Here is an 18,900-nt window from a genome sequence, read left to right on the forward strand (position 1 = left end):
CTTATATAGATCCTCGGAGCGCTGGTCTGAGCAGGCAATGATTTCAATATGACCCTGGTACCATCCAGCGTCTTTACAGCTGGGAGATGGCCCAGGGTTGAGGGCAATAATTTCCATATATATTTTGAGGAGAGCCCGTTCGAATTTCTTCCAGTTTGCTGGAGAGATGGTGCCATCACTATTGCCAGTGTCGATGATGGCTCAGGTCAGGCTTTCTTTGACTATTTCGCTGAGAGGTTTTGACAAAGATGAGGGTCTCGGAGGACCAAATTTGGAGCGCTTAGGAGCGCTTGATGGAATAGATTTACCAGCCTGCTCAATCGACCTTTGTCGTTTCTGAGCAGGTGCAGAAGTAGAAGTGATGTCAGAGGGCCGGAGATTGACATTTTCCCTTGCCCACTTTAGTGATGCCTTATCGCTTTCTGAAAGCGAGGAAGGATCTGCAGCATTAAGCCTAGAAAGGATGCAGTATGCTGAACTCCGCGCCCTATACGCCCTTGTCGAGGGGTTAGGGTGAGAACGTGTACCGGAAGTTGAGTTGGTACTAATTGCAGATGGAGCGGTCGGCGTATTAGCTTTGACCGCAGCACTAGCAGAGGAGCAGGAGGCAGCATTACCACCTGGCACAGTTGCTAAGGTGCTCAATGACGGAGCATTACTTGTTCGAACCGCCTGAGCAGAGGCTCTAGACGGCTGGTTGTTAGTAGGCGCTTGGCTTGTAATGCTTGAACGCCCCCCTGAAGGGTTAGGAGTTTTAGGAGTTTTGTTAAAGTTTTGATTGGATTTGTTCATTCTAAAAGGGTCCCCATTCAAAACCGCTATCTGGCACCCGTAAGTGTAGTTACTGATAAAAAGAAGTCCCATGGTTATCTATGCAAGTGCAGGGAGGCCATGCGAAGGTTGGCACAGGTCCTTATGGGAACAAGTGCTCAGAGCCAGACCAGAACTAATCGGGAGCTAAGCTTTAACCGAACCTACACGACCAACTTAATGGTGACGGATGCAGAACGTACTTTGAGGCCTGCCAGGGTTTTAACGGGACGGAGGAAGCCACAGACTTAGCCTGGAGCCGTTCACACACGAGTTTCACCCCGATGCTACCGTATCAGAAGACAGCTAGGTCCAGAAACCTGTAACCACCAGCCCAAAGCGATCAAATACAAAAAGAGGATATGAAGAAACGTGGTCCGAGGACAAAAACGGTCGTTACCAGAGGATGCTGGAGCCCCTGAAAGAGGACAGCATCCAGGAAGGGGGAATAGATCATTTGGCGTTACCCAGGGGGCACCACGAGGAGGCGATCTAAGACCACACGTACGTCACTTGCATATTACCAATTTTCACGCTGTACCTAAGGCACTAGTTGCTTTTATACGGTTTTAATTTTGGATCATCAATGCTAGAGATATTGCGCGCCGAATTGTTAGATCGTGTGTACATTGTGTACGTTATAAACCGAAGTTACTCCAGCAAATGATGGGTAACTTGCCTGTAGAGCGTCTTACACCTTGCAGACAATTTTCTCGCTGTGCTGTTGATTTTTGTGGACCAGTCAACACCTAGCTCCGAATAAGAGGCAAAACACCGTATAAAACATACGTAGCTATTTTTGTGTGTCTATGGTCAAAGGCAGTAGAAGTTGTTTTAGATCTCACAACAGATGCATTTATCGCAGCGCTAAAACGCATGATAGGCAGAAGAGACTTGCCAACAAATATTTTTTGTGATAATGCCACAAATTTTGTTGGAGCAAATCGAAAACTTACTGAGTTGAAAAACTTTATTTTCAATTTCAGCAATAAGCAATCGATTATTAACTTTTATTCTAATGAGTATATAAACTTCAATTTCATTCCTCCACATTTCGGCAGTCTGCGGGAAGCTGCAGTGAAGTCAACAAAGGGTTATTTAAATCGCACTCTTGCTAATGCTCGTCTTACTAACTAAATAAGAAGAACTAAATACTGCCCTGATTGAAGTAGAAGCTATACTTAATTCACGACCGATAGCTCTACTTTCTTCTGATCCAAATGACTTTGAGGCTTTGACACATGCTCATTTCATCATTGGTAACTCATTAAAGGCTGTAACGACCCTTTCTTGCAGTCGTAGCTTATTTGCTGAGGTATGCTCAGTCTCGCCAAAGTCGTCACAATAAATTTATAGATTGTGACCAAAATATTCAAAGTGCTGTGGTTTTGTTTCAATTTCTTTATTTACGTAATGCTTTATTTCGAAATTTATAAATTTTAAGTTTATATTTAATATAAGGAAACAAACTAACTTTTTATTTCAAAGAAAAATATAAAAAAAAATATGTATACAAACAAAATTTGTATGTGTGTTTTTTTTTCTTTCTTAAGGGCAAAAAAAATTAAACAAATAAATAGAGATGTCTTTTGAGAAGTTTCAGTGCATGAATGTCCTTGATAGAACTTTCTCCTTCAGGCCCCTGTTGTTGTATTCTTCTGACTTTATCTAAGAGTGTGGGATTTATTAGTGGGCTTATTATGGATCTTGTAGAATTACTTTATATACTGTCGGCGTGAGACCACCTGTCGTGTTCAAGTATTTTACTACAACTATGCCTTCGTTTGGAGATTTTCGTTATAGTCGGTCTCCTTTGCGTATTACAGAGAATTACTTTCGACACAGTCGACGTGAAACCACCTGTTGTATCTTAATAGTTATTATACCTTGATTTCGATATTTCTTTCGTCGTGTCTTAATAATTATTATACCTTGATTTATTATAATAATTTGTTACCGGGCTAATTGGTCAAATTTTAATATAAATAAAAAGACACTAATTTATTATTTATATTTAAAAATCGTTTATAATTTATTTCCGATATTTCGACTATCTTCGATAGTCATCTTCAGGGAAAACTACACAAAATATAGGATGTTCACATTTTTATAGCGGATTATAAAGAAAAATCATACAATAAATACAATAATAATGATGACAACAAGAGAAAAAACAACAATAAAAATACAAAAGAAAAATTAAAATTATAAAAAAAATTTATAAAAAAAAACAAAAAAAGCTTTACAAACATCCTGTGTCATTTGTTTATAATATTCCTATAAGCCTGAGCACAGTTGTCCGTATCAGTTTTATAATTAAGTCTTATATTATTGGGCACTTGAAGTATTGAGAGCATTTCTAGAAAGTACCTCTTATTATGGTTCCTTTCTTCATATAAAATTTTTGCCTTATCAAAATCAGGTTCATGTTTATGCTCCATACAATGCACAGCCAATGCTGTATTGGCTTCAGCACCACTTTTATTTTTTAAACTATGTTTATGTCCAGCCATCCTTGTCCTAAGCTTATTTTTAGTCGTACCTATATATATTTTGTTACATACATTGTACCCGTCACCTTTACAATTCAGCTGGTACACTACATTAGATTTGTCTTTATTATTAATTTTAGTTTTCGTATTGCTATATAATTTAGCTATTGTGTTTGTTGCCTTATGAGTAATTTTATGACGTTCCTTGTCATATATACTAGAATTCATTATTTGGTTTGACAATTTCGGAACATAATCAATGGATTTATATATTTTTTTGTCATTATTATTGTTAGGTTGGAGCTTTTTAAAGGTCTTATTAAGCATCATATTAATAATCCTTACGGGGAAGTCATTCTTTATTAAAATATCACGCACTATGTTCTTTTGTTCATTATGGAAAATTTTGTCACTCAGTATTAGAACTCTTCTAATAAAATTGGATGCTGTATTTAAAATCACGTGTTTAGGATGATTGGAATTGTAGTTAATTAATCTTCCTGACGCTGAAGACTTTTTATACCATTGAAAGTGAATTTGGTTATTATGTCTAATTAATTCAACATCTAAATAAGGAAGCCTGTTATTCTTTTCTTCTTCTATGGTGAATTTTAAATTTGTGTGAAAAGAATTCAAAATTTGAAGTATTTGAGTTATTTTATTTCTGCGTATTATCGCGAAGATATCATCTACATACTTCGTTAATAATCTTGGTTTATATTCCTGGTCATCCACACACTTTTCCAATAATTCTTCCATCACGATATCTGCTATAATGGGTGATAACGGTGGGCCCATTGGCATGCCTTTACGTTGTTTGTAAATTTTGTTGTCTAGCATGAAGTAATTATTTTCTTTAAGACAGAAATTTAAAATTTCGAAGAAAAGTGATTTAGTAATCTTAGTGAATGTCTTAATTATATTCCACTTCTTTTCCAAAATTTTAATGGCTAGTTCAACCGGTATATTCGGAAATAAGGATACTACATCAAAGGATACCATTATTTCATCATCGAATATATATGAATTACTGACCTTATTTTTGAAATCAATTGAGTCTTTAACATTATAAACCGAATGTATGGTCAGATTTTTTAAAATTGACGCTATATATCGACACAATTCGTATGATGGTGAGTTAACTGAAGAGCAAATAGGCCTAAGTGGCATATTTTCCTTATGTAATTTAGGTAACCCATATATTCTAGGTGGGTTGGCTGTATATGTACATAATTTTAGTTTTTCTGTTTTATTTATTATTTGATTATCAAAAAGTTTTGTGACTATTGTATTATTTTTAGTTTGTAACGTTGAAGTTGGATCTCTTCTGAGTATTCGGTATGTCATAATATCATTTACTATATTTTTAATTTCTTTGTCATAATGTTCTTTTTTTATAGCAACTGTTTTGTTGCCTTTATCAGATTTAAGTATTAAAATGTTTTTATTCAGTTTTAAAAATTTTTTCGCTTGTTCCACTGTGCGCAATATGTATTTTTCCATAGGAGAATGTGTTATTTGTCTTTTATACCTTTCAACCATACCGATAAGTTGTGTTCTCGCTATTTCTTGCTCTTCTTTATTTTCTAAAGTATTAATGCAGTCTTCTCCATCTGTTAAATACTTAAGAAGTGGAAAGCTTTTTTTAGAAAGAGGTAGGGAGAAATTAGAACCAAGAGAGAGAAGCCACTGCACATCAGCTGGGAATTCTATATCAGTTTTGTTTATAAACCAGTCTTCTTTTATGTTTATGTCAAGCGATTTTATTAATTTAAGTTTTAATTTTTCAAATTTTTGATCCAATGAATTAGATTTTTTTGTTATTAATTTATTGTAAAGGATTTGTTCATTGTAAATAAAGTTCTTATAATCATTTTGGCACAATAAATTTTGAATTATATTTTCTGTTACCGTGATATTTTTATTATTTTGTTTAAGAAGAATATGTTTCTGTGATATTATAAGATTAAGTAATTTTTTTTGGAATGTATTAATATGTTTATTCAGAGTGTTTTTGATACTTGGCAAAAATGTTTTTTTAATTTTAAATATGTCACTTAAATGGTGATTTGAATTTTTTATGAAATTTGGAATAATGTCATAATGTCACCTTGATTTAGATATTTCTTTCATATAAAATATCCTCATGAATTTTAATTTTAGCAACTATTTTGGACACAGTCGACGTGAAACCGCCTGTATCTTAATAGTTATTATACCTTCATTTCGATATTTCTTTCATATAAAATATCCTTATGTATTTTAATTTTAGCAACTATTTTGGACCCAGTTGACGTGAAACCACCTGTCGTGTCTTAATAGTTATTATGCCATTGTGCCTCTAGAGCTTAGTTGACTTGGTCTTCCAAGGTGTATGTGCCTTTGAAATTATAAACCAAAGTGTTCGCATAAGTAAAATGCGCGTCTTATTTACACACTCGACCGAGCTTTTGTGTAGCGTATCATTTTATTTACAGCTGATCTCACGTAATTCTTGTTTAATTTTGCCGTTCTGATTTTCTATTTCATGTTTTGTGCGGTACTCAGCTTGTGCATTTAACTTCTCTTTAAGCTTCTCTTATGGCGTATATTTTTGGCAGTTCTTGTTTTCTTATGTTAACGCTGCTTTGTTTCGATTCTTACAAAACGTGTTTTAAAACTACATTCGGTCGGTGGTGGTTTTTATTTATTTTGTTTGTTACGATAAATAAAATGCAAATCTTCATCAAATTGAAAAAATAAAAATAAGAAATATAATTAACAATAAATAAGGTGAATTTATTATTCATTTATTTAATTATATATTTATATTTCATTTCAATATCATTTCTGATTAGTTTAAGGTGTTATTAAGGCTTGCAAGCGGTTTGGGTTTTGGTAAATTGTTTTGAATAAATATTTTAAATATTAATTAATCTATTTAATTCCAGATATTTCCAACATTTATTACCAGTGAGTCTACTTTTTCCAAGTTTAAATATAAATATATAAAGTGTGTTGTTTTATAAAAAACTGTGTTGTATTGGTGTGTTTTAGTTCGTGTTGTTATTGTTTTTAGTCCAAGTTTATGTAGGTGGAAATTTAGTGTAAATTTCCATCCTTACAAAGATTTACCCGAATGCGCTATTGTTGCAGAAAATGATATAAATCATCACGATAAGTGGTCGTGCATTATCGCAGTCAAGCAACGTTTTTGGCATCAATGGTCTCGAGAATATTTGAGTGAGTTGCAGTCTCGTACTAAATGGGTTAGTGATCAACCAAACATTCAGGTTAATGTATTAGTGATCATACACGAAAACAACGTGCCACCGCAACATTGGATAACTGGCAGAGTAATTTCAGTCATCCCAGCCAAAGATAGTCGTGTGAGAGTCGTTGAGGTGGAAACGTTAAAGTGCATTATGCGACGTCCCATTCATAAGCTGGCACTTCTTCTAACATGATAGTTCTTTCATGGAGGCCGGGATGTTGGGTTGAACTTTTATTCAAAATAATATAATTTTTACAAAAACAAAATGTTAAACTAGAATCGTTGAGCCTCTGCAATTTTTTTTTAAGAAATAAAATAGTTTTTAGTTTGTCGCTCACTATTCCTAAAGAAAGTCATGTGTTTTTCTTGTTCTTTTTTCGCGAGATTGAATAGTTGGTGAGATTCTTACATTTGATTTTTTTGTAAAGAAAGGCCTTTGGTCAGACACTTTCTTTTACCACTTTTTTTTTAGCGATAATAATTGTATTTTTTTATTTAAATAATATTTGTGTGTTTTTTTTATATCTAAATTATAACTATATTTTTTTTTCATTTAAATTATAATGGATTTTTTTTTATTTTAATTATAAGGAATGTTTAAATTAAATGAATTATGTATATTGAATGATTGAATTTTCCTCTTACTTTTGATATATATTAAGATATCTAGAAATGTGATATTTCTTTTGTTTAAATAGATTCAATATGACTGAGCAATAAGTTGCTAAAGGAGTGGTACGAGACGGTAAGGTATGTCCTAATATTTACCAACTTTACTTAACCCAATGGACTAAGTAACAGCTAGCGACATTGGGAAGGAGACATTAAGACCGACGATACATACATGACACATGACACGAGAATTTTTTTTTGGTGATGTCGACTGTGTAATACCGACGCCAAGACCCACTCCCAATACCGGCGAAAATTCCGGGCTTGCCACCGTGCCATCGAGGGCTTCTATTGACATGAATAACAAATGGTACCCAACGAGTTTTTTTTGAGGTACGCTTACGCAGAACCATTTTACTGTAAGTTATTGACTTCAGGAGTTTATGAATGTTTTTTTTGTTTTTGTTGTTTATTTGTTATTCAGAATAGATGTGGTGTGTATGAATGAAGGAGGGGTTTTGAGTGAGATATGCTAAAGGGATGAATAGTCTACAACCAGGTGCAGCATCAGTGCAGTTTGTTTTGAGGACTGATAATTATTTTAGCATAGAGAGTAGTTGGTTACAAAGAGACAGCCTTTCAAATTTGGAGAAAGTAAAATTCTAACGTGTTGTAGAGTTACATATAGGAATCGACTTAATATTAGTCGGACAGTGGGGATTAATCGGACAAACGGCTGAAAGGACGTATGGTTATTTTATAATTTTAGGCACTATCTGATCACAAAGTACCATATCAAAGAGTAAACACTATTATTATTATTATTTAAACTTTACCCGGAAGCTTCTAAGCTTAAAAAAAATGAAAAATGAGAGTCATCCCATTTACAACCTACAATATTTACTTCACCGCAGAATTAGCGTTGAGGGCCATACTAAGTCATATTACACTCTTCATAAAGTGCGCGTAGCTTGTGGTGAGCTTCACCATAGTTCCGAATGCGATAAAAAAGCATTAAAGGATACCAACTCCAAAATATGTTGCAACTACAGTGGAAATCACACTGCAAACTACAGAGGCTGTCCTATTTACAAAGAACTGAAGCACAGGTTAGCTCTGCAGAAAGAAGCGTTGCGTAATCCTACAAGAAGCAAACCCATCAAATTAGTTGAAGTACGCCAACCCTCAACTTCTAAGCCTGTTACACCAGATGTTTCATATGCTAATGTCGTTAAATCTGACAAGCAATAAGCCCCTCCAGTTCAAAGTAATAGTTTGGAAATGATAATCTCCACTCTCACCTAGAGCTTAACTCAGTTCATGTCAATCATGCACACTACTCTTAACGAGATAGTTAAAAAGCAAAACCAATTAATGCGAATATTTTTGTCTAATAAATGACAAAATTAAAAATTTGTACATAGACTGCAAACGGCTCAAGCCAACATAAACTTGAAGTCACAAACTTTATGACCCGAGAAAGTGTGAATGTAATGCTTTGCTCAGAAACACATTTAACTAACAAAAATTTCTTTTCTATTCCTGGTTATTTGTTCTATAAAACCAATCACCCAGATGACAAAGCACATGATGGTACAGGTATTTTGATACGAAGACGTTTAAAACACAATTTTCTAGGTACATATGCTCATAATTATATGCAAGCCACATCAATACACCTTAAGCACAAAGGAAAAAATTTAACTTTATCGGCAATTTACTGCGCCCCTCCCTTCAACATTACTGAGACCCAATTTACGGATTACTTCTTAACTCTAGGTGAAAGATTTCTTGCGGCACTAGACGTAATCTCTTCTGATCAGCCAACATATTGGCCAGTTTATAACAATAAAATACCAGACCTAATAGACTTCGCCGCGACCAAAGGCATAAGCAACATACATACACAAGCTGCGATTTGTTTTCTGACCATTCTCCAGTTACATTTTGCTTACTTGATGATCCTCTGCTTCATACTGTTACAATAGCCTTACAAGTCCTAGAACAAACTGGCTCAAATATAAAAGGTACATTAATTCACACAACACACAAACTACAAAAAAAGTGTAAGTCTCATATTGAGGACGCAACCTCGGTTTTAAACTCAATTCTGATTTCAGCAGCAGAAAACTCCACTTCTAAAGACAATAAAATTTACAGATCCAATAAAGTACTTACAAATAGAGACATAGAGAATTTAGTTTTACAAAAACGTAGATTAAGGTGTGAATGACAAAAATCTTGGTCCCCTTCAGCGAAAAACTTATATAAGGAAGCCCAAAGAAGACTTAGATCTGCATTAAGTAAGGAAACTAAAGTCAGGCAATATAATTATGTTCAAAACCTGTGTCCAAATGGCAAAAACCATTCATCCTTGTGGAATGCAAGCAAAGGTATAAATTCCCCCACAGAATCCGATTCTCCAAAAAGAAACTCTTTCGGAAACTGAGCGCGAATTGATGAAGAAAAATCTAACGATTTTGCTGATAACCTAAAAGAGGTGTTTCAACCAAATCCTGCAACAGAACAATACTCACTCAATACCCACTCAAGATCTACATGCACCATCAATTGACGTGAATATCACGGCCAATGATCTTGTTCAAATAATCACAAACAAGTTAGATTGCAAAACGGCACCGGGATATGATAATATCTCACCCATCATGATAAAAAAACTTACCCTTTTTGGCCATAAATTTTATCACAAGACTTTTTAATCCAATTATTAACATCAATGATTATTATGATTTATAAATCAGTTAAAGATCCAACGCTTGTCTCTTCATACAGGCCAATAAGCTTACTGCCATGCCTTTCTAAACTCTTTGAAAGAGCAGTGCTTTTAAAGCTGAAACCATTCCTCAACGGTCAAAACCTAAACCTTCCCACCAGTTTGGTTTTAGATAAAAACATGGAACTATTGAGCAAGTGAATCGTATAACGAATGAAATAAGACACGCATTTGAGCTTAGAGAATATTGTTCCCCAATATTCCTCGATGTTAAACAAGCATTTGACAACGTATGGCATAATGGACTCATATATAAGATACGCTATTCATTACCTGCAAATGCCCACTCAGTTTTAGAATCGTATCTGCATAACAGAAGCTTTAAAGTTAAATGTAAATCATATACTTCTAATAATTTCCCAATAGAAGCTGGCGATCCACAAGGAAGTGTTCTTGGCCCTATCTTGTAAGTACTTTACACATCTGATATCACGATAAATAGTTCAGGTGTCACCACAACGTTTGCCGATAATACGGCAGTTTTATGTCGAAACAAAAATGCTGTGCTAGCTTCAAACCAACTTCAATCTCATTTATTTCGGGTGGAGGAATGGTTCTCAAAATGGCGAATTAAAATTAATGAAGTAAAATGTAGACACGTCATTTTTACCTTAAATCGGTGTAGATCTCCAACAATTTTACTAAATAATATTCCCATACCATAAAAATAACATAACGTACTCAGGTATCCACCTAGACAGACGACTAACTTGGCGTAAACATATTCAGCTAACAAAATTCAGATGAAGCTCCAAGCCTCTAAGTTGCATTGGCTTATTAATAACAAATCTTCCCTGTGCCTATAGTAAAAAGTAATCTTGTTTAACAGCATCTTAAAACCAATATGGACTTATGGTATCCAGCTATTTGGTAATACTAGTGCTTCAAATATTGAAATTGTACAAAGAGCTCAGTCAAAAATACTGAGAATAATCACTGGTGCCCCATGGTATATTAGGAATGAAAGTATACATCGAGATCTACAAATTCCCTTAGTTAAAGCTAAATTTGACAATATAAGAATACAATAAAAGGCTGACAGAGCATGTTAACCCCTTATTAAGAAATCTCGCACTTCTATCCATTACTTCCCGCCTAAAAAAAGCTGACCGTCCAGCCATAATTAGTATTCAACAGCTTGAAATAAAAACCGCACCTTTATTTTTAGTAATCTGGTAAAGTTGAACCACTTTCTTAAGAAACCACCTAATATTCACTTCAATGAAATACTTATTTTATTTTATTTTATTTTATTTTATTTTATTTTCTTTTATTTTATTTTCTTTTATTTTATTTTATTTTATTTTATTTTATTTTATTTTATTTTATTTTATTTTATTTTATTTAATTTTTATTTTATTTGATGTTTTATTTTATTTTTATTTATATTTTATTTTATTTTTTTATATTTTATTTTATTTTATTTTATTTATTTTATTTTAATTTTATTTATTTTATTTTATTTTATTTTATTTTATTTTATTTTATTTTATTTTATTTTATTTTAATTTTATTTTATTTTATTTTATTTTATTTTATTTTATTTATTTTATATTTTATTTTATTTTATTTTATTTTATTTTATTTTATTTTATTTATTTTATTTATTTATTTTATTTTATTTTATTTTATTTTATTTTATTTTATTTTTATTTTATTTTATTTTATTTATTATTTTATTTTATTTTATTTTATTTTATTTTATTTTATTTATTTTATTTTATTTTATTTTATTTTATTTATTTTATTTTATTTTATTTTATTTTATTTTATTTTATTTTATTTTATTTTATTTTATTTTATTTTATTTTATACAATGTATAGTTAAAATAAAAATTTGTATTATTATGTAATTAGTTATAAAATTTTACAACTTATTGTTAGTCTCATTCTAAGAGAAGATGCAATAAATAAATGTATGTTTAAATAAAAAAAACATTATTATTTAGTATCAAATAATTTTCTTTAATTTTTTTTGATCATTATAATCAATAAATTCTTGGTTATTTAAATAGTTTTCTTATCCACTTCGATTCTCGAAAGTAGGTTATGAAATTGTTAAATTAATTATATTAAGTAAGAATCACACTATAGTCTTTGGTCATAGTTATTAATATGAATACTGTATCTAAGGGAGTTGATGTAGATGAAGGTGTCAGCAGTCAGGCAAGAGGTGTTAGACCTAAAACTAAGAGATGTCTCTTAACAGGAAAGTTAGCTCAGAAGCCAAAAATTAAAATGGATGAGAAGGACGCACTCCAAAGTTTCGATAGTAAAGTAGAACTATTGACTCTTGATCAGTGACGATTGCTCTAAGGTGCGGAGGTCTGCGGTGCACACCCCAACATAGCTTACAAATTGTCAAACATAAATTTATTAAATATCTTTACATCCAGAATTAATATTATTAATTACATTTTCATATATATTTTTTTTAAGATTAAAGTTTTAGCAAAAACAATTAAATATAATTGTCTATGGAAACTCAATTAATTTGCTTCTCTTACTGGTCGCTGGTTGTGCTCATAAGCTTCATCGCAAAACATTTCAATCACATTTCGTCTTTCATTTCGTCTTTTGCATTCATAAATTTCTATCATAAGTGTGCACAAAAGTAGAATGAACAAAATAATGTGCGTGTGCTCTAGCTTAAAATATGAGAAATAGAGATTGGGAATTGTATGAGAGTAATTTTCTGTTCTATTCGAATATCAACTCCATTTATAAGAATCCAACATGTTCACTTGCCGTAGCGGTTAGATGTGCGGCTAAAGTTTGCAGCTCACATCACCATACATTTCTTTCAAATTTCGTCTCCCCCCTTTTAGCTGTTGCTCCAGCGAATAATAACCGCTTTATGTGCAGAGTACCTGGTAGCACATTTATGCGTTGCAAGTGTGTTCGATTGTGTTTGATCACTGCATAAACATGTATGGTTCTAAGAACCAACTCTTTTGTTTGAAAAAAGTTGGTTTGATGTTATATGATATATGTGAAAAGTTGTATTTACTCCACATATTGATATAATATTAAACTTATACATAGATTATTAATTTAATTTGTTTAATATGTTGTTTTGTTAATGAATTATTAAATGTTATATTGTGAATATATTGTTGCCTACTGTAATATAGTTATTATTAATAAAACATTTAATATATTTCAATTTATCATTTTTAATTTAAGCATATATGTATGTACAAAAAAAATTTCAGAACGGCCCCACACCCTTCCAGATAGCGCACGCGTCGTCACTACTCTTGATAAGCTTAGTGACGCAGAGAGTCCGACCGAGATCGAGAACAAAGTTAAAGACAGGGAAACGGCAAGTAAAAGTAGCAAAGAGTTATATGGACCCTCAACTAATGAAGATTTAATTAGGCAATTAGCAGGTATGATGAGACAACAACAGAATTTCTTTACAGATTGTATTCAGACACTGAGAGTAGAAGTTGAAGCTCTGAATAATAGAATGCAAGAAGTAGAGGGGAAATCTTTAAGTACAAATTTGGATCAGCAAAATCACCAACGTGCTACAAATGTAAGTGTAGATACTGAAAAGTCATTTAAAAGGAACGTGGATTTGGAAAGATGGCACATCAAATTTAATGGCTCCAACTGGAAGATGACGGTGGAAAGCTTTTTGTTTCAGGTCGAAAGAATGCGTGAGCAGTATGATGTGTCATGCCAACAGCTGTTTACCGAATTCCATTGTCTGCTGTCAGACGAAGCTCTGAAATAGTTCTGACAGTTATTGGAGTTCCAAGAAAATAATCGTCATTTCGATTATTTTCGGTTAAAACAAGAGTTACTAGCCCAGTTACAAATCAGCAGAAAGTGATTATGACATAATCAGAGAGATCATGGAGCGAAAACAACAACCGAATGAAAACTTCGAGCGATTCTACAAAGACATCCATGATTTAACTTTCAGACTGAGGAAGAAAATAACGGAGGCAGATTTGACTACAATTATCAAGAACACAAGATCAGAGCAGGTTTGGCTAACCTGTTGTTTTCCGTCACATTCAGTTCATTGGCCGATCTACGGAGGGAGTGTGACCGAGCGAAAAAATTTCTAAAAGAAAAAAAAGTAAGGAGTAAGGGAATATCGACGAAAAAATGACCCTAGATGAAGGGTAGAAGTGATAGGATTGGAGCATTTTGAGAAGGGCATAGATGCGTCGAGATTTCGAATTGATCTGAGACCTAAGGCAGTGTCATGATATAGTAATTGGGTAGAGAATAATAGTAAGAAAGATACGCAAAAAGATAGGCAGAATGGAGGTGATCTTTGTCCATTACCTCTTCACTTCAATCTAAACTATTCGTGTGGTATGCCAGTAGACTTTGTAACGACACTTTTTGGTGTGTTCAAAAAAAATGTTTTGCTAGAGTATGTTCAGCCGTCATCCAGAGTCGTAACAGTAAATTTTTGTTTTCGGGGATGAGTTTTCTTAAAGGAAAGATAATTTTTAAAATTTTTCAAGTTTATTTTTTTATTATTTCAATAAATGTTTGTACAAAATTATTTAGTTAATCGTGCCAAAGTTATTTAGTTTAATTGCGTGATTACAAAATAAAAGAGCTGATTAAATTTAAATCGTAGAAGAATAAAGATATAATAAAATAAAAAAAACTCGATATGTATTATTATATAAAAAATATATATGTATTGTTATATACTCCTAGAACTTATGCACCAGAACTTCTGCAACACAACTCTCTAAAAGTATTTCAAATTTTATTTTATAGGTATACCTAAACTTGATGCAATACCTGACCTTAGCAACGCCCCAATTACTCCAATTAGGTTTATACACAATTTCATAATTCATTTTGCTAAATTCGCAAAGTTTTTAATATTAAAAGAATGCCCTTTATATATTATATTTGCAATTCTTACGTATTTATTATTTTCAAAGTCACTTTCAAAACCATGATGTCATGGCACCAATTATTAATCAAATACCAAAAATCAGCATTTCTTATCGTCGAACTGGCGATCTGATGTTTTGGTTTTAGTCAATAACTGCCAAGATGCAAATAATCTTGCTCATTTTTAATTTACAATCTGAAATTCCAAATTAATACATATTTAAAAAAATCCTACTTCTTATATTTACAATAACTTTGTATTGAATTACAAACTATACATTAAATTATGGCTTATTACAAATATTTACAATGTCAAACATTTTATTTCAATATCAAATATATTTATTTTTTTTCATTTCTTCTTTACTATATAATTTTCTTCTTATATATCACAATTATTAGTTTAAATTTATAAATTAAATTATGGCTTATCATTGAAAATATTTACAAATTGTGTCAAAAATTTTATTTTCATATCAAATATGTTTAGTCTTCATATATTTTTTTTTCTATAGTTTTTCTTTTATTTTTGTTCTGATATTATCTATTTTTACTATAAATTACTCGGGATTTTTGTTGTTCCAGAATACTATTATACTCTAATTGTGTATATCTTTTTATGTAATTTAAATAAATTGTTAAATATTTTTTCCCTTCCTGAAATTATAATCTTAGCGTTTACTCGACTAGTAATTTCTGTTATTGGGAAAGGTCCTACCCAAATAGGTGAAAACATATTTTTCCTACTTGTATTCCTCAACCAAAGAATCTATAGTACAAAGAAGTGCCACGCTCATACAAACGAAATACCCACTTTATTTTGCTGGTGGATTTATAATATATCCACCCAATCTCATGCAACAATGTTCGATCGAGTCACAACTGGATGATGTTCAGTTTAAACTCATTGCAACCCACAATTGTTTTTATACGCCTGTTTCTTTTGCCTTTCTTGTTTCTATTTGTCTATGTTATTTTATTAATATACATTGATTAGTAAGGAAATGAATGGTAAAGATATCCCTGAAACAATTTTTCCATGTATTTTGTTGCTCTATTTTCTTGTACTGGAAAGGTCAATATCATAGGAGTAAATAGTAATATAATATATTATTTTTTTATTGCAAAAAATGATGAACTACAAAAACTATTATGTATGTACAAATATGATATTGGAGATATTAAGTCTGCAGTACATAAATATGTATGTTTTTATTGCACATTTGTGCATATATTTTACCTCAAATGGAACTACTTCTTAATAGTTTGAATTTTTGGTAACTTTTTGTAATTATTTTTAAAAATATTTGCATGATTCATATAAAAGTGTTTGAAAGAATGAAAAAAATCAGATTTGAGATATAAATAAATTTGTAATGTGTTTTTACACTACAATTCATAACAATATCAAACAGGTAATTTTGTTTTTGTTTTATACTCTTAAATTCAAAACATTATTAAATGTACACAATTTTGATTTCGTCACTGAAATGCTGTTTGATCGCTTAAACATTTTACAGCGAACAAACATACAAACATGCGTATAATGTAATGCAGAGGGTTGCATGTATGATTAAATACGCAGTCAGGCTTTTGTCGGCCTTACTTGACTCACATATAGGTTTGAACTGAACATCATACCAGTTGTGACTCGATCGAACATTGTTGCATGAGGTTGGGTGGATTTATTATAAATCTACCAGCAAAATAAAGTGGGTATTTCGTTTGTATGAGCGTGGCACTTCTTTGTACTATAGATTCTTTGCCTCAACCATACTTCATCTCCTACTTTAAACATTCTATTTTCAGATTTTTTATCTAATTCTAGTTTTAGAATTCTTTGTCAAATGGTCTTTGAGGGTTATCAGTCAAAACTATCGGCATTTTCTTTACCCTAGAGCTCTTGTTCTTCTGACATTGTTGACATTTTCCGACGTAGTCTTTTATCTATCTTTGCATACTTACCCATTTAAACTGTTTCCGTATTCGAAAGTATGTTTTAACAGTTCCTTGATGTTCTCCGATAGGAGAATCATGAAATTTCTTTAACACTTCCTGAATATTTCTCTAATTGGTTAGGAATATTGCGTAATCTTCTACCGTATGATCTTTTGCATATTACTCTTCTTCTTTGTTATTTTGTTCCATTTTATTTTCTTCTTCCTTTAGTTCCGTTGCTCTTTTATTTCCTCTCGTTACTACTCCTATTGGTAGTCGACTCAGAGCATCCGCGTGTTTGTTTGTTTTTCCTGGTTTGTATAAAATTTCAAAATCGTATGCCAAAAATTTCAACCGGAATGTTCCGAAACGTGATTCGCTATACCTCTTAATGGCTTATGGTCTGTAAATATTTTAAAATGTCTTCCCAATAAATAAAACCTAAAATTTCTAGTTGCTCAAACTGTGGCTAGAAATTCTTTTTCTATAGTTGAATATCTATCCTCCGTATTATTCAGTGCACGGCTTGCGAAATAAAGTGGTAAATCAGAACCTACTTCTCCCTGAGATAATACCGCACCTAACGCTTCATTACTAGCGTCGGTTGTTAACACAAAAGCTCTTGAGAAATCTGGATATTGAAGTATAGGAGGCTTCGTTATTGCAACCTTCAACCTAATCATTGCTTCTTGGCAACTGTCGTTCCATTCGAACTTTTCTCCTTTTCTTAGTAATTTATTAAGTAGTAAACACACACTCGCTGCTTGCGGGATACATTTGCTATAATAATTCACAAGTCTCAGAAATGATTGCACGACATCTCGTCGTGTACTGGCATTTCTCCATTTGCAATTTTAAATTATTTCCTCTTAGTGCTTGTAATACTCTCCTAATCCTTTGGTCGTGTTCGTTTAAATTCCTTCCGTAGATAGCAATATCGTCGAGATAGACGAAATAATCCATCCCTTGTAATTCTGTCAAAATACTGTTCATAATTCGTTGAAAAGTTGAGGGTGCTCCTGTTTAACCAAAAGGCATCCTAAGGAATTCAAAATGTTCTAGGCATGTACTAAATGCCGTTTTCTTTCTGTTACTGCCTACCATCACCTAGTGACAGCCACTAGCCAAATCTAATGACTAGCAGAGAAATATCTACTGGATCCTAGTTGGTCTAAGATTTCATCAATTCTAGGAATTGGAAATACCTGTTTTATTGTTTTTTCATGTATTTTTCTAAAATCCATCATGAGACGCCATTTTTTTCATCCATACCTGACCTTTTTGGAACAAGTATGATAGGAGAGTTCCGTGGTTATTTACTCCTTATTATTATACCCTTATCTAGCATCTTATTATTTTTGTTTATTAATTTCTTTCTTATGTGCTTCTGGTAATTTCGTGTTCCAATACTAACGTGTAGGACAGTTTATCTCCTGGTAAGTGAAAAACATTGTTATATTCCTTAATTGTTTGCTTAATTACACGTCTTTCTTAATCGTTTAAATGCTCATCCAATCTACCTGTAAGTTTACTTCTCTGTTGAAATTAGCATTAAGAAGATTGTACTTATAGTACTGATTCATATCACAGCTCTTTAATTCAATTTCGCTACTCATTTCAACTGCATAGTTATTTGCATTCAAAACTCTTACAAAATCTATTCCGTTTTTTACTTCTGTTAAACATTCACCTGAATAGGCATTTCTAACTATTTCCTTTTGGTGTATTAAGAGTGTTCCTTCCTTGGTCACTACTTTTACTGGAATAATCATTTTCGATCTTCCTGGGATTGACATTCTTTCAGCTATACAAATCCGACCATTATCTACAATGCTTACCAGTGATAAAGTAGCTAATTCCTCTTCATTATTGAAAAATTTCAAAAGCTTTTTAAGTGTGTCCGTAGTAAATCGGTTCCACAGTTCATTTCGGCCTAGAAGTCCGTCTGCTGGTAATGGCTACGTACTGGCATTACATGCATTTTGCTGGACATGTTTGGTGTTCAATATTGACCATACCCAATGTACTTATATTGCCACCAAAAGCTCCTGTAAGACCCTTGGTGTTTTTGTTGTTGATATCTTTTAAATTGATTAGCGCCTATGTATTTATAAAGCTGTTGT

General features: G+C 32.3%; 1 protein-coding gene across 1 annotated transcript; it reads right to left on the reverse strand.

Annotated features, from left to right (window-relative positions):
* Window positions 1–201: 201 nt before the first annotated feature.
* On the reverse strand, window positions 202–792 carry LOC119665995 (beclin-1-like protein B). The gene has a single exon (XM_038075257.1). The coding sequence runs from the start codon at window positions 790–792 to the stop codon at window positions 202–204; it is 591 nt and encodes a 196-aa protein (XP_037931185.1).
* Between the last annotated feature and the right edge of the window lie 18,108 nt (window positions 793–18,900).

This window comes from Teleopsis dalmanni, chromosome 1 (assembly GCF_002237135.1).
Source record: "Teleopsis dalmanni isolate 2A chromosome 1, ASM223713v2, whole genome shotgun sequence".
In the NCBI taxonomy this organism is placed as follows: Eukaryota; Metazoa; Arthropoda; class Insecta; order Diptera; family Diopsidae; genus Teleopsis; species Teleopsis dalmanni.